This window comes from Physeter macrocephalus, chromosome 5 (genome assembly GCF_002837175.3).
Source record: "Physeter macrocephalus isolate SW-GA chromosome 5, ASM283717v5, whole genome shotgun sequence".
Taxonomy (NCBI): domain Eukaryota; kingdom Metazoa; phylum Chordata; class Mammalia; order Artiodactyla; family Physeteridae; genus Physeter; species Physeter macrocephalus.
Window position 1 is genome coordinate 7,146,156 of NC_041218.1, and position 22,741 is coordinate 7,168,896.

Below are 22,741 nucleotides of genomic sequence, written 5' to 3' on the forward strand. Positions count from 1 at the left end.
GCCGCTCCGCGGCATGTGGGATCCTCCCAGACCGGGGCGCGAACCCGGTTCCCCTGCATCGGCAGGCGGACGCGCAACCACTGCGCCACCAGGGAAGCCCCCGATGTCTTTTGATTGGAGCATTTAGTCCGTTGACATTTAAAGTAATTATTGATAAGTATGTACTTATTGCCATTTGTTACTTGTTTTACAGTTGCTTTTGTAGTTCTTCTCTGTTCTTCCCTTCTCCCTTTAGTTTCTTCCCTTGTGGTTTGATGATTTTCTTTAGTGGTATGCTTGTGTTCCGTTCTCTCTCCTTTTTTGTGTATCTATTGTAGGTTTTTGATTTGTGGTTACACAGGAGTCATATATGTTTACCTATAATAATATCTATTTGTTTTATCCAGGTAGTCATTTAAGTTCAAACACGTTCTAAAAGATCTCCACTTTTCCTCCCCTCCCCCACATCTTACGTTTTTGATGTCATCTTCTACTACTTCATGTTTATCCCTTTACTGATTATTGTAGTTATAGTCAATTTTACAATTTTTTGTCTTTTAATCTTCATACTAGCTTAAGGGGTTGATCCTCAGCCTATACTATATATTTGTCTTTACTGGTGGGATTTTTCCTTTCCCTAGATTCTTGCTTCTTGTTATAGACTCTTCTTTTCCACTTAAAGAGGACCCTTTAACATTTCTTTTAGGGTAGGTTTAGTACTGATGAACTCAGTTTTTGCTTGTCTGAGAAGTTCTTTAACTTTCTTTCAATTCTAAAGGTTAATCTTGCTGGGTGGAGTATGCTAGGTTGCAGGTTTTTCCCTTTCAGCAAAGTTTTAAATTTTAATCTAATTTAATGTATTGGTCTGTCCTTTGCACTTTGTACTTTTTGTATCTTAAGACTGTGTGTATAAAAATATTCAAGCAATATTATTTACGGCTACAAAATTTTTTAACTGCCGCTAAATACTGCACACCACCCTACCTGTTATGGGCTTAATTGTGTTTCCAAAAATTCTTTTAAAAAAATTTATTTATTTGACTGCACCAGGTCTTAGTTGCAGCACGCAGGATCTTTGCTGCAGCATGTGGGATCTTTTAGTTGTGGTATGAGGAATCTTTCTGGTTGTGGCATGTGGGATCTAGTTCCTTGACCAGGAATCAAGCCTGAGGCCCCCTGCATTGGCAGTGCAGAGTCTTAGCCACTGGACCACCAGGGAAGTCCCCCCAAATTCATTTGTTGAAGCCCTGAGCCCCCAGTACCTCAGAATGTGACTATATTTAGAGATAGGGCCTTTAAAAAGGTAATTAAGGTAAAACGAGGTCTTATGGGTCAGCCCTAATCCAATGTGACAGGTTTCCTTATAAGAGGAGATTGGGACCGAGAACACCCAGACCGAGGGACAACCATCGGAGGACACAGGGAGAAGTGCAGCCATCTGCAAGCCGAGGAGAAAGTCCTCAGAGGAAACAAACACTGCTGACACCTTGATCTTGGAATTCTGGCCTCCAGAACTGCGAGAAAATTAATTTCTGTTGTTTAACCCGCCCAGTCCGTGGTACTTTGGTATGGCAGCCCTAGCAGATTAATACGCTACCTTAAATTGCAGCCATTTAAAAGTATAATTATGAGATTATGAGAAATATGGAAAACCTTGATATGGTAAGTGAAAGATAAAAAGACAAAAAGTTATGTGTGTCTCAGAACCATATAAAAAGAACATGTCGGGCTTCCCTGGTGGCGCAGTGGTTGAGAATCCGCCTGCCGATGCAGGGGACACGGGTTCGTGCCCCGGTCCGGGAAGATCCCACGTGCCGCGGAGCGGCTGGGCCCGTGAGCCATGGCCGCTGAGCCTGCGCGTCCGGAGCCTGTGCTCCGCAACGAGAGAGGCCACAGCAGTGAGAGGCCCACGTACCGCAAAAAAAAAAATAAATAAAAAATAAAGAACATGTCTGTGGACAGAGGCTGGAAGTCTATAGGAAACAAAATCGAGCATTTACATTAGAATACCAGAATTATGGACAATTTCACTTCTTTTAAAATTTGCTTTATTGTTGCTAAATTGTATATATACAATATTGTTCTTTAAGAAAACCTTTAAGTTAGGGATAGCAATTACATATATCTAAGCAGTTCAACCATACTGGCTGCTTAAGAATGAAAGGCAGAGTAAATTTAAGATCCATTTCATGTTTAGGTTATAGACCATTTCTTGAATTTTATAGACTATGAGTCATGTTCCTAATGTAAGGTCCATGGGGCCAGCGATGTCATGACTCTGCCTGACTTCCTGAGGATGAATACCCAGCCTCCTCACCCTTGGCAGGACCATTCTGAAGGATGATCTGCACCCTCTGAGTCCCCAGCAGAATGGACTCCCAGTTGCCGACGGGGGGACCTGCTCGTTAGTGCTTAATGCCCCTCGATTTCTCACTTCCTGAGATCACCTCACAGATGACCCCTTGAACCTAATCCTTGACTGGGGTTGGCTTTGGGGAGGAATCAAACCCCTGCACTCCCTCTCATTGTTTCTATCTCAGTTAATAGCGAGTATCCTACTCCCTCCTCTGGGTCCCCCAAGAGAGTGTGAGGATCGGTCACGCCCGGGCGGCTGCGGCTTGCGACTGACGCCGGTCCGCAAGGCGCGGGTTGCCACTACAGACAGCGCTCGCTCCTCCCGGCCGCAGGGGGCGCTGCGGGGCGGAGCGGCCGCGAGTCCCAGCGTGCACCGCGCCTGGGCTGGGCCTGCAGGTCCGCGGAGAGCGGCGGGGTGGGAGGTCGCCGTTGCCGCCGCAGGGAAGGTGCCGCGGGCAGCCGGGACGCCTGGCTTGGCCGTATCCTGGTCCGGGGCTGGGTGGGACCGCGAGGGCCCATGGCCGAGCCGGCTCCGGTAAGAGGGGCTCCCCGCGCGGACGCCCGGCTCGGGGATCTGGGCGGGTCCTCGGGTTCCGGCTCGGCGGGCCGGCATCCTGGGGTCCTCTCGAGGCGGAGGTGGACGGGTGCGGGGGGGGTCTGAGGGTCCCGCTGAGCGCCTGGTGTGGGGTCTGGACCCTGGACGGAGCCGGTGACCGCTGCCCCTGGGGCTTGTCCGTGTCCAAAGCCCTAAACAAAGTTGATCGTGGAACTGGCGGAGTCTGGGCCGGGGGCGCCTGTGCGTGACACGGACGGATGAGAAAGGATCGAAGTTGGTCTGGGGCCGGCAATGCGTGTTAACTAGTTCAGCCAGTTTTACATTATAGTTACTGAATGTAGAAAAAGTGTTTGAAAAGATTTAAGATTCTGAATGGTTGAAATGATGGTTGGTAGGGACTTAAATGGCAGAATTTAACGCTAACGTGTTGAAGTTTGTGTTGAGTGTAAGAAGGAAGGAGGACACGTTGGAAGGAAGAAGATATAAAAACCTAAGTAGGGTACACATTATTTGATTATGTAGTGTTTTGTTGAAATTGAGGTTTTATGTTTTTCTCTATTTTATAAGCTTACATATTGAGCATTTTTTCAGATTACTAAATGAATTCATGAGATCATTACTTTTAAGATACCGTTAACAATCTCAACAAAAACCATAATTCCTAGGACTAAATATATAAGAGATATGTAACACCTTTATAGCAAAAATTATGAATAACAGGCATACCTGGGGGATATTTTGGGTTTGGTTTCAAGTATCAGTAAAGGAAGTCACGATTTTTTTGGTTTCTCAGTGCATATATAAAAGTTATGTTTATGCTGTACTGTAGCGTGTTAAGCGTGCAGTAGCATTATGTCTGAAAAAACAATGTACAAACCTTAATTAAAAATACTCTGGCGAAAAATGCTAATCATTGTCTGAGCCTGGAGCAAGTTGTAATCTTTTTGCTTGGTGGAGGGTCTTGGCTCCTTGTTGATGGTTGCTGACTGATCAGGGTGGTGGTTACTGAAAGTTGGCATGTGGCAATGTCTTAAAATAAGCCAACAGTGCAGTTTGCTGCATCAGTTGACTCTTAGGAGTCATTTCTCTGTAGCAGGCAATGCTGTTTAATAGCATTTTACCCACAGTAACACTTCTTTCAAAATTGGAGTCAGTCCTCTTGAGCTCTGCCACTGCTTCATCAACCAAGTTTATGTAATATTCTAAATCCTTTGTTGTCATTTCAACAGTCTAAATGGCGTCAGCAGGAGTGTATTCCATCTGGAGAAACCACTGTTTTTGCTCATCCATAAGAAGCAACTCCTCATCTGTTAAAGTTATATCATGGGGTTACAGCAATTCGGTCACACCCTCAGGCTCCACTTAGAATTCTAGTTCTCTTGCTGTTTCCACCACATCTGCAGTTACTTCCTCCACTGAAGTCTTGAACCCCTCAAAGTCATCCATGAAGGTTGGAATCAGCTCCTTCCAAACTCCTGTTAACATTGGTATTTCAGCTTCTTCCCATGAATCATGAATGTTCTTCGTGGCATCTAGAAGAATAAATCCTTTCCAAAAGATTTGCAATTTACTTTGCCCAGATCCATCGGAGGAATTACTATGTATAGCAGCTATAGTCTTATGAAAGGTATTTCTTAAATAATAAGACTTAAAAGTCGAAATTACTCCTTGATCCATAGGCTGCAAAATGGATATTGTGTTAGCAGGCATGAAAATAACATTAATCTTCTACATCTCCTTCAGAGCTCTTGGGTGATCAAGTGCGTTGTCAATAAGCAGTAATATTTTGAAAGGAATCTTTTTTTCTGAGCAGTAGGTCTCAATAGTGGGCTTAAAATATTTGGTAAATCATGTTGTAAACAGCTGTGCTGTCACCCAGGCTTTGATGTTCCATTTCTAGAGCACAGGCAGAGTTGATTTAGCATAATTGTTAAGGGCCCTAGGATTTTTGGAATGGTAAATGAACAGGGGTTTCAACTTATAGTCACCAGCTGCATTTAGCTCCCAACAGAGACTCAGCCTGTCCTTTGAAACTTTGAAACCAGGCATTGATTTTCCTCTCTAGCTATGAAAGTCCTAGAAGATACCTTTCTCCAGTATTAGGCTGTTTTGTCTATATTGAAAATCTGTTGTTTACTATAGCCACCTTCATTAATTATCTTAGCTAGGTCTGGAGAACTTGCTGCAGCTTCTACACCATCACTTGCTGATGTACCTTGCACATTTATGTTGAGGAGACGGCTTCTTTCCCTCAGCCTCATAAACTGCTTTGCTGGCTTCACACTTTTCTTCTGCAGCTTCCTCACACCTGTCAGGCTTCATAGCATTGAATAGAGTTAGGACCTTGCTCTGCATTAGGCTTTGGCTTAAGGCGATGTTGTGGCTGGTTTAATCTTCTCTCTAGACCACTAAAACTTGCTTTGTATCAGCAGTAAGGCTGTTTTGCTTTCTTATCATTTGTGTGTTCACCGGAGTAGCACTTTAATTTCCTTCAAGAACTTTTCCTTTGCATTCACAACTTGGCTAACTGACACAAGAGGCCTAGCTTTTCAGCCTGTTACAGCTTTCCATGAGCCTTCCTCACTAAGCTTAATCATTCCTAGCTTTTGATTTAAAGTGAGAGATGTGTGACTCTTCCTTTCACTTGAACACTTAGAGGCCGTTAAGTGTTCACTTGAACACTTAATAATGTAGGGTTATTAAGTGGCCTAATTTCAGTATTGTTCTGTCTCAGGGAATAAGGAGGCCCGAGGAGAGGGAGAGAGATGGGCCAGTCCGTGGGGCAGTCAGAACACACACATTTTTTTAATAACTTTTTTTAAATAAATGTATTTATTTTGGGCTGTGTTGGGTCTTTGTTGCTGCGCGCGGGCTTTCTCTAGTTGCAGCGAGCAGGGGGCTACTCTTGGTTGCAGTGCGTGGGCTTCTCATTAAGGTGGCTTCTCTTGTTGCGGAGCATGGGCTCTAGGTGCGTGGGCTTCAGTAGTTGCAGCACGCGGGCTCAGTGGTTGTGGCTCATGGGCTCTAGGGCACAGGCTCAGTAGTTGTGGCACACGGACTTAGTTGCTCCACGGCATGTGGGATCTTCCCGGACCAGGGCTTGAACCCGTGTCGCCTGCATTGGCAGGTGGACTTTCAACCACTGCGCCACCAGGGAAGTCCCAGAATACATACATGGATTGGTTAAGTTTGCCATCTTATATGGGCATGGTTCATGGCACCCAAACACAGTTAAAATGGTAACATCAGGGCTTCCCTGGTAGCGCAGTGGTTAAGAATCCGCCTGCCAATGCAGGGGACACGGGTTTGAGCCCTGGTCTGTGAAGATACCACATGCCGTGGAGCAACTATGCCCGTGCGCCACAACTGAGCCTGCGCTCTAGAGCCCGTGAGCCACAACCACTGAGCCCACGTGCCACAACTACTGAAGCCTGCACACCTAGAGCCCGTGCTCCGCAACAAGAGAGGCTACTGCAATGAGAAGTCTGCGCACCGCAACGAAGAGTAGCCCCCGCTCGCCACAACTAGAGAAAGCCCGCGCGCAGCAACAAAGACCCAACACAGCCAAAAGTAAATTAAAAAAAAAAAGGTAACATCAAAGATCACTGATCACAAATCACCATGACAAATACAATAATGAAAAAGTTTGAAATATTGTGAGAATTACCAAAAAGTGACACACAGACATGAAGTGAGCAAATGCTGTTGGAAAAATGGCACCAATAGGCTTGTTCGACACAGGGTTGCCACAGACCTTCAGTTTGTAAAAAATGCAGTATCTGCATTTTTTACAAAGCACAAAGCACAGTAAGATGAGATATGCTTGTAAACAGGAGGTAAATCATGCCCATAAATGGGAAGACTAAATACAATAAAGATGATACTTTCCTTCCAAGTTAATATATAAATTTACTGCAACTTCATCAAAATGGCAGTAAGATTTTTGTAAATTATATAAATGGATTCTAAATTTCGTTTGGAAAAATAAAGGTCAAAATATGATGCTGAAAAGAAGAATAACAGGGGGACTTGCCCTAGCAGATAATAAAGTTTACAGTAAATCCATAGAATTGATACAGTACTGTTTTGTGCAGGGGTAGACACATGGAGCAGAAGAAACCCAAAGAGGACCCCAGAGCAGACTACTGAGTTGAATAGTGTCTCCCCCAATACATGTCCCTCCCAGAACCTCAGATTGTGACCTAAATAGGAGTAGGGTTGCTGCAGATGAAATTCGTTAAGATGAGATCATACTGGAGTAGGACAGGTTCTTAATCCATCATGAGTAAGTCTTTATAAGAAGAGGAGCAGAGTCACAGAGACACAGACACACAAAGGAAGAAGGCCCTGTGACAGTGGAGGCAGAGATGGAACTATGCAGCTTCAAGCTGAGAAATGCCAAGAATCAACAACCACCACCAGAAGCGAAGGGAAAGGAGTGGAACAGATTCTCCCCTAAAGGCTTCAGAGAGAGCATAGCTCTGCTGACACTTTGATTTCAGACTTCTAACTACCAGAGCTATGAGAGAATAAATATTTATTGTTTTAAGCCGCCAAGTTTGTGGTACTCTGTGACAGCAGACCTAGGAATCTAATTCGGAGAACTTCAGAAGTGGTGTTGGGACAACTGACTTTTCCATTTGGAAAAAAACACTAAGGTAGATCATTGCTGTATAGCGTAACAAAATTACGTTCCAGATAAATTAAAAATCTAAACATGAAAAGTAAAACTTCAGTCTTTTGGAAGGAAATGTAGGATATCTTCATAACCTGAGTGTAGAAGAAAATTTCTTAAACCACAAAGGGCAAAATGAACTAAGAAAAGATTGATATATTGCATTACAATTGAAAATTTATGTACAATATAAGATAGCTTAAGTAAAAATAAAAGGTAAGAGATACACTAGGACAAAGTATTTGTAAACTAATGTAGTTAACAGTTAATACACAAATTATATAAAGAAATCTTAGAAATGAAAGGACAAATAACCCGGTAAAAATACAGGCAAAGGATATGAACAGGCAGTTCACAGAACTAAAAGCAAATGGTCAATGGATAAAAGAATGAATTAAAAATTGTGACATTCAGACAATGGAACACTATGCAAAATTAAAATAAATCAGTTCTATGTATATCAAGATGGACAGATCTCAAAATGTTGCATGAAAAATGCAAGTTGCAGTATAATAAAGCATTTGTGTATAAAAGACAAAGCAATACTATATATTATTTATAGATACATGTGTGTATTAAAAAATTAAAAACATGAGCTGAAAACTTACCACATGCATCATCATGTTTGTGTCTCAGAAGGGAGGTGAATAGAACTGAGTGTAAGAATAAGATTGAAGTGGGGACCGAGGGGGCTTTGAGTTTTATTTGTCAAATTCTATTTCTTGAGAAGGAAATCTGAAGAAAAAATGGTAACTTTGTTAAATCAGTGGTAAATTCTCAGATGCTTGTTATAATGTACTCTGTAATTTTCTGGATCTTTCAAACTTCTGAAGATTAAAGAAATAAACAAGGCTTTTTGAGCATTTTTGGAAAACATTTTAAAAGTAATGAATTCTGCCATCATACATCATATGCATTTCTAAAAATCACAGTGCAATGCAAAATCATGCAGTAAAAACCACAGAGCTTATGGGAGAAATGGGGTTAGGTACACAACACTCAAAAAGTTTGTCAGTGACAAGTTAAAAAGAAAAGATAGAAACATAATAAAAACAGCTCAGTTTTATGCATGTTAAATGATTAAGAAATAATTACCTTAAAAACAATCTGAAATTTGCTTGTGGAAGTGGGTGTAAGAAGGGATGGAGCTTTTGAGTTACTGTGAAGTAGTGGAAGGAACATTATCTGAAATTAGATGGACAGTTGTAACACCAGGTGTGAATAGGTAGGGCTCACCACAGGGTAATCTGAGGCAGCTGGTGCTTGAAGGGTATGCATGTGTGTGCTTTGTGTATTCCTTTTCAGTTCAGTTCTCATAGTAGCAACCAGAACTCTAAAATCCCTAGGAATGAATCTGTCAAGAATTATATAAGATCTATATGAAGAAAACAATAAATTTTACTAAAGAAAATTTAAAAATCTAGATAAATAAAAGATATGTTTCTGGATGGGAAGATCCCATAATTTAGAGACCCACTTCTCTCAAAATTAATTCATATACTTAGTATATTCCTATCAGAATCCCAATAGAATTTATATAAATTTGACAAAATATTTTTCCTGTTTATTTAGAAGAGAAAATAGACAAGGAAGGTCAAGACACTTTCCTTTAAAAAAATGATCAAGGTGGTGGTAGATGGCCATATCCTCTTAAATAGCAAATCATTTGATAAAACTATAAGAATTAAACAGTCCAGTATTGGAGCAAGAATAGACAAAATCACCAGTGGAACAAAAATATAACCAAATGGGCTTCCCTGGTGGCGCAGTGGTTGAGAGCCTGCCTGCCGATGCAGGGGACACGGGTTCGTGCCCCGGTCCGGGAAGATCCCACATGCCGCGGAGCAGCTGGGCCCGTGAGCCCTGGCCGCTGAGCCTGCGCGTCCGGAGCCTGTGCTCCGCGACGGGTGAGGCCACAACAGTGAGAGGCCCGCGTACCGCGGGGGGGGGGAATATATATATATATATATATATATATATATATATATATAACCAAGTATAAATGGAAAACTAGTTTATGAAAAAGCGATCCCGACACAATGGTAAAAGAATAGTCAACAAGTTTTGTGACAATTTAGTATCTCTTTGGAAAAAGAATTATGTGCCTTATTGTTATACCAGAATATCTTTTATAATTTTAGAATAGGGAGAGTCTTCCAACTCAAGGTACTAAACCCTGAAGCCACAAAAGAGGTTCTAGTAAGTACAACAGTATGAGATAAAAGCAGTGTACGTACTTTGAAAAGAGATGGGGAAATTATCTGAGAATTATGATTGTTTCCACCAAAAACTTAATACTATTAGAATTGATAAATATGGTACATTAATTGGATATAAAATAAGTTTACAAAAATCAATTTTTTAAAAATACTAGTAGTAATGATTTGAAGTGGCAGAGGTGGTCCCATTTATAATTGTTGGGAAAACTACACAATACCAGAAATAAAGTTCATAAAAAAGATTCAGAACATTTATGAAGAAAATCATTAAGTTTATTAAAGGATAGGAAGCAAGATCAAATGAGTGGTAGAACATGTTCCTAGATGAGCTCAATCTTTCCTAAATACACGTATAAATTTAATTAAAATTGAATCCCAATGTACTTTTTTTTAAAACTGGACAAAATTATTTTAGAATTTGTAAGGAAGAATGAATGTTCCAGAAATTAACAGCAGTAGCTTGACAAAGAATGGGCGGGGGGGGGCAATTATAACATTGCATAGGTACTGTAATCAGATATGTACAGATAGTATAACAATATATAGATTCACATACATATGAAAATCTAATATATGCAAAGGTGAAGGTCAGGATTTCAATCTAAGGAGAAAGAGTGGTGCATTTATTAGTGTTCTGTGATTGGCTGTCCATATGTACATAAATAAAGATACCAATATCTGTAGAATTAAGCTGCAAATCTAATTGTGAAAAAAATTCAGTAGAATATTTGTATAATTTTTTGATTGTGACAAATACAAAAAATGAAAGTAAAAGCTGGAAACAATATGGAATAGACTCAGGTTTTAAATAAATAAAAGGGTCAAAATGTTCTCTTTGGCGGAAGAGAAAGTCAAAATACAAATGATAAACTAGAAGAAAATGTTTGTTAACTAGTCAAAGGATTATTAACCCTAATGTAAGAAAGTTAATTCGAATTATAGGAGCCCACTAAAACATTGAGCAAAGGATGTGAACAGGCATGCACAAAGATAAGTGGAACCCCCCTCCCCGCCAAATATGAAAATGTTGCTAAGCCTCACAAATGAATGCAAACTAAAATAATGAAGTATAGGGGACTTCCCTGGCGGTCCAGCGGTTAAGACTCCGCATTCCCAATGCAGGGCGCACAGGTTCAACCCCTGGTGGGGGAACTAAGATCCCGTATGGCTCACAGAGAAGCCTAAAAATAAATAAATAAATAAATAAAACAATGAAATAGAATATTTTACCTATCACGTTGGCCAATAAACAAATAAATAAGGTTTCAGAACATCCTGTGCTGGCAAAGGTGTAAAGAAATGTCTCCTTATTAGCAAGGGTAAAAGTGCTGTATTCTTTTTGGAAGGCAATCTAGTGGTATCTCGTAAACTGAAGATGTTTCTATCCTTTGATTTAGTAGTTCTCCTTTTTAGCCTTTTCCTGCAGAAGTAAAACCACTAATATATAAGGAAGCATATCAGAGCATTGTTGGTAATTTATAAAGGAAATGGAAACAATATATGTGTCATCAGTGGAGTATGTGTACCCATGGAATATAATGCAATTAACAAAAAAACCTATTTTGCCTATGTAAACTGACCTGGAAAGATGACATGTTAAGTGAAAGAAGTTACACAGTGATTTGTTCCCATTTTTGTTTAAAAAAAGAAGAAAAATGAAAGAGTTCCATGCTATACATATGCATATGTAGTTGGAACAGGCATGGAGAAACAAGTGGAAGGGGGTGGTCATGGCCACCGACAGAACCACATGGTGGGAGTCAGGGAAGGAGCAGTTCCCAAGGAAGAAGCTGCCCAACGGACAAAAACACTGTCCACTGAGAAACTCTTAAATTGATGAAAAGGAACTGGAGTCTTGAAGCCATTATGACTGTATATGTATTATGCCTATAATTTCAGTTACCTCTGACTTTTGAGGATGTGGCCGTTTATTTCTCCGAGCAAGAATGGCGGAATCTAGAGGCGTGGCAGAAGGAGCTTTACAAGCAAGTAATGAGAACCAATTACGAGATTCTTGTTTCTCTAGGTAAGAAGTGTTTAACTGTGGCTGAGGCATGGAACTGGGTCCTGTTAGGGGTTTCAGTCACTCCATACTCCTGTTTGTCAGGTAGCCAGATTTCTCAGAAGTTAGCTCAGAAAGGCATTTTTACGCAGAGTCTTTTGTTAATATCTGTAAGCATTGCTAATCCTTACTCAAGGGTAGACGTTGCTACACGGGAATATTTGCGACAGCATGTAATGTAAGGTGGTCAGAGATGACTAAATATATGCCAGGGCTTTTAATCACTATGTACTTACAGGTTGCCATGATTTTTCAACATGGATACATACCTTGCCCATATCCGTAAAGTCCCCTGTATATCTTTAACCTAGGATGTTCCTACCTGGCAACTTTTACAGTGGTGTCCATATACCTCAGAAAAGCTAATGTTATTTTTCTCTGCAATGAGATTTCGGAAGGCTATACACAGGTGTTTAACCGCAGTTGTTTCTGCATGGTTACGGTAATGGTGTTCTTTTTAGTCTTTTTGCTTACTTAGTCTTTGTATTTTACTATTAAATATGATTTTTTAAAAATCAGTCGGTTTGGAGAAGCATCAAAATGAATGATAAAAGTCTCTTGCCTCACCCCTCACTCAGTTAATTTCCCAAAGGCAACCATGTTAATCATTTCTGTTTTAGTTTTTACTGCAGTTTACTTCAGTCTATTGTGCTTACACCTATATTTCTTGGTTATCGAGTTTAACTCCTTAATGTGAAAAATGAGGGTTTCACTCACTTATACTATCCCTCTTCTATCTCCTTTTTTCCCCTTCTTCCGAAATTTTGATAGTTTTAAAAAAAATTTTTTAACTTAAAAAAAAATTTTATTATCTATGTTACAAATATTTCTTTCCAATTTGTTCCATACACACAGACACACAGACACACACACATATTTGTTGTTGTTGTTGTTTTATCTTTTGGCCACACTGCGTGGCCTGTGGGATCCCAGTTTCCCGACCAAGGATCAAACCCATGCCCCCTGCATTGGCAGTGTGGAGTCTTAACCGCTGGACTGCCAGGGAAGCCCCTGATAGTTTTTTAATGCATCTGTTGGCCACCTTTATAATTTAAATAATAAACTTCTAGATCATGTTTCATGAACTTTATATTACATCTCTTTATTCTTTCAGTCTATGAAGGTAATTAGTTCTCCTATGTTCCCTCCACTTCTCTTGCCAGCGTCTGACAGCCAAACCACTTCTTTTATATTGCAATGTTTCTAATAATTATGTTCTGTTCCATTACCATAATTAAGATTTCCAGTTTCTATACAGTGTTTCTGAAACATTAATACAAGATATTACATTATTTTCATTGTTAGCGAAGAACCAATTAAAGTAATTGAATCTATAGAGAAAAGAAAAATAATCTTGTGACATGAACCCTGTGCCACCCAAAAAGAATGTTCCAAGCATCAAGATCAAATGGATGTGGACTTCTATGGTGGTGCAGTGGTTAAGATTCTGCCTGCCAGTGCAGGGGCCATGGGTTTGATCCCTGGTCCGGGAAGATCCCACATGTTGTGGAGCAACTAAGCCCGTGCTTCACAACTACTGAGCCTGCGCTCTAGAGCCCATGAGCCACAACTACTGACCCCGCGTGTCACATCTACTGAAGCCCATGCTCCTAGAGCCCGTGCTCCACAACAAGAGAAGCCACTGCAATGAGAAGCCCGCACACCACAGTGAAGAATAGCCCCTGCTCGACGCAACTAGAGAAAGCCCACGCGCAGCAATGAAGACCCAACAAAAGATCAAATGGATGTGCCCGCGTGCCCCATCTACTGAAGCCCATGCTCCTAGAGCCCGTGCTCCACAACAAGAGAAGCCACTGCAATGAGAAGCCCGCACACCACAGTGAAGAATAGCCCCTGCTCGACGCAACTAGAGAAAGCCCACGCGCAGCAATGAAGACCCAACAAAAGATCAAATGGATGTGAAGTGGTGTATCAATGTGGGTTTGGTTTGCATTTCCTTAATGGCTAATCATGTTGAGCATCTTTTCATTTGTATATCTTCTTTGGAGAAATGTCTATTCAAATACTTTGCCCATTTTTATAGTGGGCTATTTGTCTTTTTATTGTTGGATTATAAGTGTTCGCTATTTGTTCTGAATACTGAACCCTTATCAGATATATGATTTGCAGATATTTTCTCCATTTCTTGGGTTACCTGTTCCCTTTTTGATGGAGTCCTTTGAAGCACAAAAGTTTTGATGAATTCCAGTTTATTTTTTCTTTTGTTGCTTGAGCTTTGGGTGTCATATCTAAGAAGCCATTGCCTAATTCAGTGTCACAAAGATCCACTCCTATGTTTTCTTCTAAGAGTTTTATGGTTTTAGTGTGTATATTTAGGTCTTTGATCCTTTTTTTTTCCTTCTTTGATCCATTTTGAGTTAATTTTTTCACACTGTGTGATATAGGGATCCAGACTCTTTTGCATATGGATATCCAGTTGTCCCTACACCATTTGTTGAAAAGACTATTCTTTCCTGCATTGAATTATCTTGGCACCCTTTTGGAAAACCAATTAACCATAAATGTCGGAGTTTATTTCTGGATTCTCAAGTCTGTTTCATGGATCTATATGTCTAGTCTTATGCCAGTACCACACTGTTTTAATTACCATTGCTTTAGGATCAGTTTGTCAATTTCTGCCAAAAAAAAAAAAAAGGCAGATGCGGTTTGGGGAATATTGTCATCTTAACAGTACTAAGTCTTCCAGTTCATGAACATGGGATATCATTTTATTTATTTAGTACTTTCTTTTTAGGACTTTTAAAATTACTTTCAACAACATTTTATGATTTGTATTGCGCAAGTCTTATGTATCTTTTATTAAATTTATTCCTAAGTATTTTAGTCTTTTTGATGTTCTTGTAAATGGACTTGTTTTCTTAATTTTTTTTTGAAAAATAGTTTTATTTTAAAAGATGCTGAGAGTTCAACCCAGATGAAGACTGAGAATAAGTGTATGGATTTATTTTTTTAATTAATTTTTATTGGAGTATAGTTGCTTTACAATGTTGTGTTAGTTTCTGCTGTATAGCAAAGTGAATCACTTATATGTATACATATTTCCCCTCTTTTTTAGATTTCCTTCCCATTTAGGTCACCACAGAGCACTGAGTAGAGTTCCCTGTGTTATACAGTAGGTTCTCATTAGTTATCTATTTTATATATAGTAGTGTACATATGTCAATCCCAATCTCCCAATTCATCTCACCTCCCCTTCCCCCCTTGGTATCTACATGTTTGTTCTCTACATCTGTGTCTCTATTTCTGCTTTGCAAGTAAGTTCATCTGTACCTTTTTTCTAGATTCCACATATAAGCGATATTATATGATATTTGTTTTAGGTGTATGGATTTAAATAAAAGATAGTGATTCCTTTTTTCATGAGAGCAGCCTTGGAATTCTTTTGGGGTTGAAGTCAGATTTCAGAGGGCTAATGTACTATGTCACTCTGACATTTTATCCCTAAAACCCCTCAGCATTGCCCAGCTTATCCTCTTTCTCTGATTTGGACCATCTACTAATCTCCCTTTAGCAATCCATGAAGCATACTTTTGGTTCTTTTAAATATATATATATATATTACTGAAAGAAAGTTTTACATGAAAATACACAGAGTAGGGCTTCCCTGGTGGTGCAGTGGTTGAGAGTCTGCCTGCCGATGCAGGGGACATGGGTTCGTGCCCCGGTCTGGGAAGATCCCACATGCCGCGGAGCGGCTGGGCCCGTGAGCCATGGCCGCTCTGCGCGTCCGGAGCCTGTGCACCGCAATGGGAGAGGCCACAACAGTGTGAGCCCCGCGTACCGCAAAAAAAAAAAAAAAAAAAAAAAAAATACACAGAGTAAAGATTTTTTACAGGGAAATGGGAATCTTGTAATATTTTAATTTGTTTGTTTCATTCATTGCAACCCCCTTCTATTCTAGCAGAACTCAACTGTATTTTAGGTTGTGATTAGCACTGTCACTGGAAGTACTTCTCAGAATATTTTAGCTGAAGCTCCTGTTCTTATTTTCATATACCCCCTAGTCCCAAGATATCTCCAGTTGTCTCAGGGGTTGTCCCACGATTCTCAAAGCACAATACTGGTGAGTTTTAAGAAACCTGTGACAAAATGCAGCATTGCTAGATATACTGGGACCAACACAAAATCAAACAAAGAGTCATCTAACAGGTCCAGGTAGATTAGGAACCACTGTTATAATGTGTGGGCTGTTCTGCTTTTCTTTGTGTAAACCTATAATCTATTTTTAAAAATCTCTTCTCATACATTTTCCCAGGAGTAAATTTGAGAATTTAAAAACAGCTCATTGTGCTTTAAATTTAGTGCTCAAGGAAACCAAACTACCCTGTTTGACTTCTCTGTACAGATGATGGACTTCCCAAACCAGAACTAATATCCTGGCTTGAACAGGGAAGAGAACTCTTCAAGAACTGGGGAGAATCACAGAAATCAGGAAACATAATTTGCTTCTCTGCTGATTTGCATTTGGATCCAGTTATTGAGGGACAACTGTTTGGGGGTGAGTATTAAGAAATCAGGGCCCTGGGCTTCCCTGGTGGCACAGTTGTTGAGAGTCCACCTGCTGATGCAGGGGACACGGGTTCGTGCCCCGGTCTGGGAGGATCCCACATGCCGCGGAGCGGCTGGGCCCGTGAGCCATGGCCGCTGGGCCTGCGCGTCCGTAGCTTGTGCTCCGCAACAGGAGAGGCCACAGCAGTGAGAGGCCTGCGTACCGCAAAACAAACAAAAAAAGAAATCAGGGCCCTGTCCTTAAGACCTCCCGTTCAGGTTTCTTAGTTCCAATTCTCCGACCTTGACTTCCTGTTTGACTGGACTGAGGCTTAACACCTGGTATATTCTAGAGAAAGGCAGTAAAGCATAGTTGTTAGGATTGTGGGTTCTGGATCCTGAGTCTGGATCTTGCCTTTTCCAGGTGACCTTGGGCAAGTTATTCAACCTCATAGTATTTCAATTTCCTGACCTATAAAATGAAGATAATAAAAGTACCTACACTATAGGATTAAATGGGTTAATGTATGTAAACTGTTACAATGATACCTGGCAACACAGTAAGAGTTCAGCAAATACGAGGTATTCTTAGTAGTGGGGGGGTGAGGAATAGAGACTCCTCTTTTGTTTCTTGTCATGATGGGAGAGTCTGAGATTTTTGGATTCTTAAGGGTCAGTATTAAAGTATGGAAAGAGAAAGTCAAATGGGAGCATCATTCCAAGAAATGTTGTCAGTAGTTTATTTAATTTTTAGCTGCTTCTTTCAGGAGAGTAAAAGAGTTTTTCTTCACAGATTATTTCACTTTTTACTGTCTGTTAGCAATTCTTCCAAGAAACCTTTGTACAAGGTTGGTAGGAATAGAGACGAGGAGGGAGGAGCATCTGGTCTTAGGACAGCTCCTGGAGTATATGGAACCATAGTGTTAGCCAGGGCCTGTCAGTAACACTGCCGTCATTATTTTATTTTATCTTTTTTAAAGTCTTTATTGAATTTGTTACAATATTTCTTCTGTTTTATGTTTTGGTTTTTTGGCGAGGAGGCATGTGCGATCTTAGCTCCCTGACCAGGGGTTGAACCCGCACCCACTGCATTGGAAGGTGAAGTCTTAACCACTGGACCACCAGGGAAGTCCCTGTCATTATTTTTTGACTCCAGGAATGTCTGCGCATGCAAATGGGACAAGTCTGGTGGCCCTAAGGTCATAATAATGGTGCACATTTACAGGGAACATGCAGCGTGCCAGGCCCACGCTAAGCCCTTTACCCACGTTAATTCATACAGTTCTCACAACAATCTTATGTACTGTTTCCATTTCTACAGCAGAAGGAACTGAAGCCAGAGATGAGTTTGACAAAGCTTGCACAGTGGATAAATGGGAGTCGAACCCAGTCTGATTCCAAAGCTTAGGCTCTACATTTGTGACTTACGTATTCTCTTTTTCAATATGATTCTAAGATACGTCTGTTCAGTTTCGTTTCAGCAGACTCTCACCAAACTCCTGGTCATGAAACTGACCCCCACTGAAAGGAGCTGCCGGTTTAGTTCAGTGGAAGCTGGGCTTCCAGCCCACCTCAGGTCACTGCTACGGCCACATAATCCTTGGTCATGTCATAGGCTGGGATACTGACTGAAGTTTTCTTTTCAATTTCAGGAAGCCAGCAAGCTGTGAAATCAGGAGAAGCCCACTGCCATTTCCAAGTAGATCCTCTTCAGAGCCAGCGTTCCTCTGAACCCTTATTAGGAAAAAGTGAAGATGTTTCCTTCAGGGCTGACCAAGTCGTCGCCCTCCTGAACCCACACAGACATGATACTTGGGCTCTAGTTCCAGTAGTCCACAGCACCAGGGAACCCACCCAAAGAGACAGGATCGTAAGTCCCAGGACCCTCGGTCTCCCAGGCTTCCAGGAAACCTCCAGGGAGGGCCTCCAGCACCCTTGCCACGTCTGTGGGGAAGGCTTTTGGAAGAACCTCTCAGAGCAGCACCAGGGGAGCCACTCGAAGGACCCGCCACACAGGGCCTGGAATCAATTACGCAAACAAACCGAGGCACAACAGCCGCTGAGCATCCCTCGGGGACAGAGGCACTTCCGCTGTCCAGAATGTGGGCGGGGCTTCCGCCGAAAGTCGTGTTTGCTTAGACCCCTGGCAATCTACCCCGAGGAGAGCCAGCTGCTGGGCAGCGAGTGTGAAATGTACGCCCACCACCTGCGCGCGGGGCCGAGGCCTTCCCAGTGCCCCGGCTGCGACGAGAGAGACCCCCGGGGCCCTCCCGGCGCGGAGAGGCCAGGCTCCCGGAGAGAGGGCGCCGGGGCCGCCTCCGAGCAGGCTGAGCTCCCGCGCTCGGGAGAGAAGCCTGGCCTGAGCCCGTCTGGCGAGGAGCGCCCGGAGGCTCTCGAGCCCGGCCCCGGCGCGGAGAGGCCGGCCTCCTGCGGCCCGTGCGGCCGGCGCTCGTCCCCGCAGTTCGGGCTTCCAGACCACACCCACGTGCTCAGCGCAGAGGGGCCCTTCCGGTGCGCCGAGTGCGGCCGGGCCTCCCGCCAGCGCGGGCGGCTGCGGCTCCACCGGCGGGTGCACTCCGACGAGCAGCCTTTCGCGTGCTCGGAGTGCGGCCTGGGCTTCCGGCTGAGGAGGCACGGCGGCGAGAGGCCGCTCTCCTGCGGCGAGTGCGGCCGCGGCTTCGCCCACCCGTGCAAGCTGCGCGAGCACCTGCGGGTGCACAGCGGAGAGCGGCCCTTCGGCTGCCCCGAGTGCGGCAAGAGCTTCCGCCTGAAGGGCATCCTGAAGGCGCACGAGCGCACGCACAGCCGCGAGCGGCCCTTCCAGTGCGCGGAGTGCGGCAAGGGCTTCACGCGGCCATCCAAGCTGGCCGAGCACTTCCGCGTGCACAGCGGCGAGCGGCCTTTCGGCTGCCCCGACTGCGGCCGCCGCTTCCGTCTCAAGGGGCAGCTGCGGAGCCACCAGCGCCTGCACACGGGCGAGAGGCCCTTCCCGTGCCCCGACTGCGGCAAGAGCTACCGCGTGAAGGCCGACATGAAGGCGCACCGGCTGCTGCACGGCGGCCGGATGCCCTTCTCCTGCGAGTGTGGCAAAGGCTTCGCCAAGCAGTCTAAGCTCGTGGAGCACATCAGGACGCACACGGGCGAGAAGCCCTTTCAGTGTCCCCAGTGCGACAAGAGCTTCCGCCTGAAGGCGCAGCTGCTCAGCCACCAGGGCCTGCACACCGGTGAGAGGCCTTTCCGCTGCCCCGAGTGTGATAAAAACTTCCGGGAAAGGGGCCACATGCTTCGGCACCAGCGCATCCACAGGCCCGACAGGCCGTTCGCCTGTGCACACTGCGGCAAGGGCTTCATTTATAAGTCGAAACTCGCCGAACACATCAGAGTGCACACGAAGTCCTGTCGTGCCCCCAGTGAGCCTGACGTTAAGCAAAGGCTCAGCCAACTGTTTGCGATGATTGAGGCCGACTGGAGTTGAGGCCGAGTAGGGCGCCCAGAGCGGTCAGCAGAGTCGGTATTGCCAGGGAGTCCACAGCCAGCGCAGCCAAAGCCAAAATCTGGTAAGACAGATGGAAGGAACAGGGGCCCTTTTTTGAGCAAGAATGTAATGCAAGTTAGGAATATGAAAAACCACAAAGATTCTCATTTAAAACATCACCAGCTATGTTTTCTATCCATTGATAGAAAACAGTGGATAGAAACAATAGATAGGTTTGTTCATCCCACCGTCTTAACGGGTGATTTTCCCCAGCGTGCTAATTAGCGAACTCTGAAATCCCAGCTTGAATTTAGACAGCAGGAAATCCCTCCAGTACTGTTCTCAAAGCTAAAAGGATGGGGTGACTGTTAAATGTCAACTCGTTCTTTTTTTCATAGTATGATGATAAGCAGGGGGTTTAACCGAGCGACTTTTGTTGCAGGCCTGATATGATAGGATTTGGTTTTGACTTATTTGAAGCTAAAAGCAACAAAATGAGTTCTCTGACTCATGGTTTGTCTATGTGAATGCTGAAGTTTCATAGTGATTATGCATGGTTACCCTTAAGGAAAAGCTGATAAGTCAAGCAAAATTTGATTAATCTGGGTTGAAGAAAATAAAACCGAAGGTGCTAAGTTGTATGGGACTAGAGTTTTGTTTTGTTTTTTTAAATTGAAGTATAGTTGATTTACAATGTGTTAGTTTCAGGCGTACAGCAGTGATTCAGTTATACATACATATATACCTATTTTTTTTTCAGATTCTTTTCCCATACAGGTTTTATAAAATACTGAGTATAGTTCCCTGTGCTATACAGTAGGTCCTTGCTGATTATCTATTTTATATATAGTATCCCAAACTCCTAATTTATCCCACCCCACGGAGTGGGGGGTAGCTAGAGTTTAGATAAGAGATTGGGACAGGAGGTCGATTTGGGAGTTCCAGAACACAGGTGCTGTTTGCAACTGAGAGAGTGAATGAGATTCCCAAGAGTGACTTTCTAGGCAGATGACTAAAGTCTGAGTTAAGACAAAATAACAAAGCTAAACAGCTTTATTAGGGAGACTGACAGGCAACAACAGTTTCGTGTAGAGAGTTTTCGAGCAAACGTTCAAAGTAAACATAATACAAATAGAAGTCAAGGAAAATACCCCATTTGTTACACTAGGTGAAGGTTGTGTGAGCACAGAATGTTTATACCCCAGGGACAGAGTTGTACTCCATCCAGAGAATTCCTGACTTGCAGAGGGTTTATGTTTCATTTAAAAGAATGGCTGACCTGAAATTCTAGGGATGATAGAAAATGAGATGTCAGTAAACTGTAATAGACATTACTATAAAGCAATAGTTCACAGATGATTTTCTCTGGAACACTAGCTCCAAATAAATAAGTTAAACAGTTCCCCCTCCTACACACGCAGAGAGTCTATGACTCTCAAGAGGAAGACATAATGTATAGTATATTCTGAATATATTTGACCTTTTTTGACCTTGGGATTCCATTCTGTCTTTTTTTTCCCCGCCAGAAAAACCCACTATGATCTTGTGGACATCAATAGAGTTCTACAGAACTCATTCTGGAAAATATTACTGAAGAACAGTCCTGGCTCCCGCCAGGTAGCCCTTAGTCTAAGACAGAATATCAGGGGATGAACGCCCTCAGTTTTAGGTGACAAAACAGAACTTTAAGTCAGAATAAATCTTTAATTGGTTTTAGAGCACCCTTTTTTCTCATGTGATAAGACACTAACAGAGGTGACTGATGATATTAAGAGGTGATAAGATTTAGGCAGGTTTATAATCACTAGACACACATGGTTATGTCTGCTGTGTTCACGTGGCAGCTGACCTCACAGTGCATGAGGAAAGAAGGGGCAGTGGCCCCTGCTGCAGATGAGGGCCCGTGGTGAGAGGGAGCAGGAGGACGGGGAGGAGCGGGGTCCATAGTGGGGGAGCTGGAGGAGAAGGGGTCTGTGGTGGGGGAAGGGGAGCAGGAGGATGTGGCAGTGAATCATGTAGAGGCTTTGAGGGAGACTGAAGGCCAGGGCCTCTAGCTCAGTGTTCTCACATATTTCCTGTTATAATTGGAGGATCTCAGAGATAGTAGAAGATCCCGAGTGTTCGAGTTTTGTTAGAAACTGGAAGGGTTTTGGAGGAAGTTGAGAAAAAGAGCACGACCCAACTAAACCCCAGTACCCTAGGCTGCCCACACTACAAATGAAAAAGATACCAGAGTGGTGTTTAACAAGTAGAGGGATTTCTGGGAAGGAAGGTATTATAAGCACAGGTTCCTACAACTTCTCTTCCTTTCCTGCCCAAAATTCCTTAAAAAAAAAAAAATCACTGCTAAGATATTCTGGTGAAATCCCTGAACTTCCCAAAAAAAGAAGGAAAAAAAAGTATTCTGTCACCTGCAAAGGAATAAGAACTCTGATTGGCGGAACAATGAAGATCATATTAAAGGGACAGAATGGTTAGAAAAAATCCATTTAAGTCAAGAAGACAAGTTGTCTGCTGAGCCATTATTTAACATTATAGAATACATCATATTACTGTGTACCTGGAACATCCAAGAGAATCAGCTAGGTAACTACTACGAGTAAGAAAAATGACCCTATTCACAAAAGTGCAGTTACTATCTTGATTCCAGATAGGAATTCAGCACACGCTTATGTTTGTGTCTTCTGCCTCTCAGTATCCCATTGAAATTATAGTAAAGGGATTTTTCTTCAAAGTCTGTACATCCACAACAAAGAACAGAATTCCGAGGAGACCATCACCAGATAAGAAATTTCAATAGATTTCAGAAAGTTATTAAAGAATGGTATCTAATGAAGAGGATCAGAGGACTGAGCTGAGGGGACTTTTTTTTTATTTTGCGGTACGCGGGCCTCCCACGGCTGTGGCCTCC

The 22,741-nt window shown here is 42.8% G+C and overlaps 1 protein-coding gene across 16 annotated transcripts in view; it reads left to right on the forward strand.

The window, feature by feature from the left end:
• The window catches only part of ZNF786 (zinc finger protein 786), a 39,934-nt gene extending 17,193 nt beyond the window's left edge, over positions 1-22,741 (forward strand). For 12 of the 16 annotated variants that reach the window (XM_055084768.1, XM_055084764.1, XM_055084765.1 and 9 more), the window contains 3 exons: positions 11,684-11,810; positions 16,213-16,365; positions 18,008-22,741. In XM_055084768.1, the coding sequence (XP_054940743.1) occupies positions 11,777-11,810; positions 16,213-16,365; positions 18,008-19,830 (2,010 nt within the window). In that variant the 5' untranslated portion in view covers positions 11,684-11,776 and the 3' untranslated portion in view covers positions 19,831-22,741. Of the gene's footprint in view, positions 1-2,730; positions 2,870-4,119; positions 4,518-6,984; positions 7,711-11,683; positions 11,811-13,151; positions 13,582-16,212; positions 16,366-18,007 lie in introns of those variants that run through there. The other 4 variants (XM_055084758.1, XM_024128069.3, XR_008617310.1 and 1 more) reach the window with 4 other exon arrangements.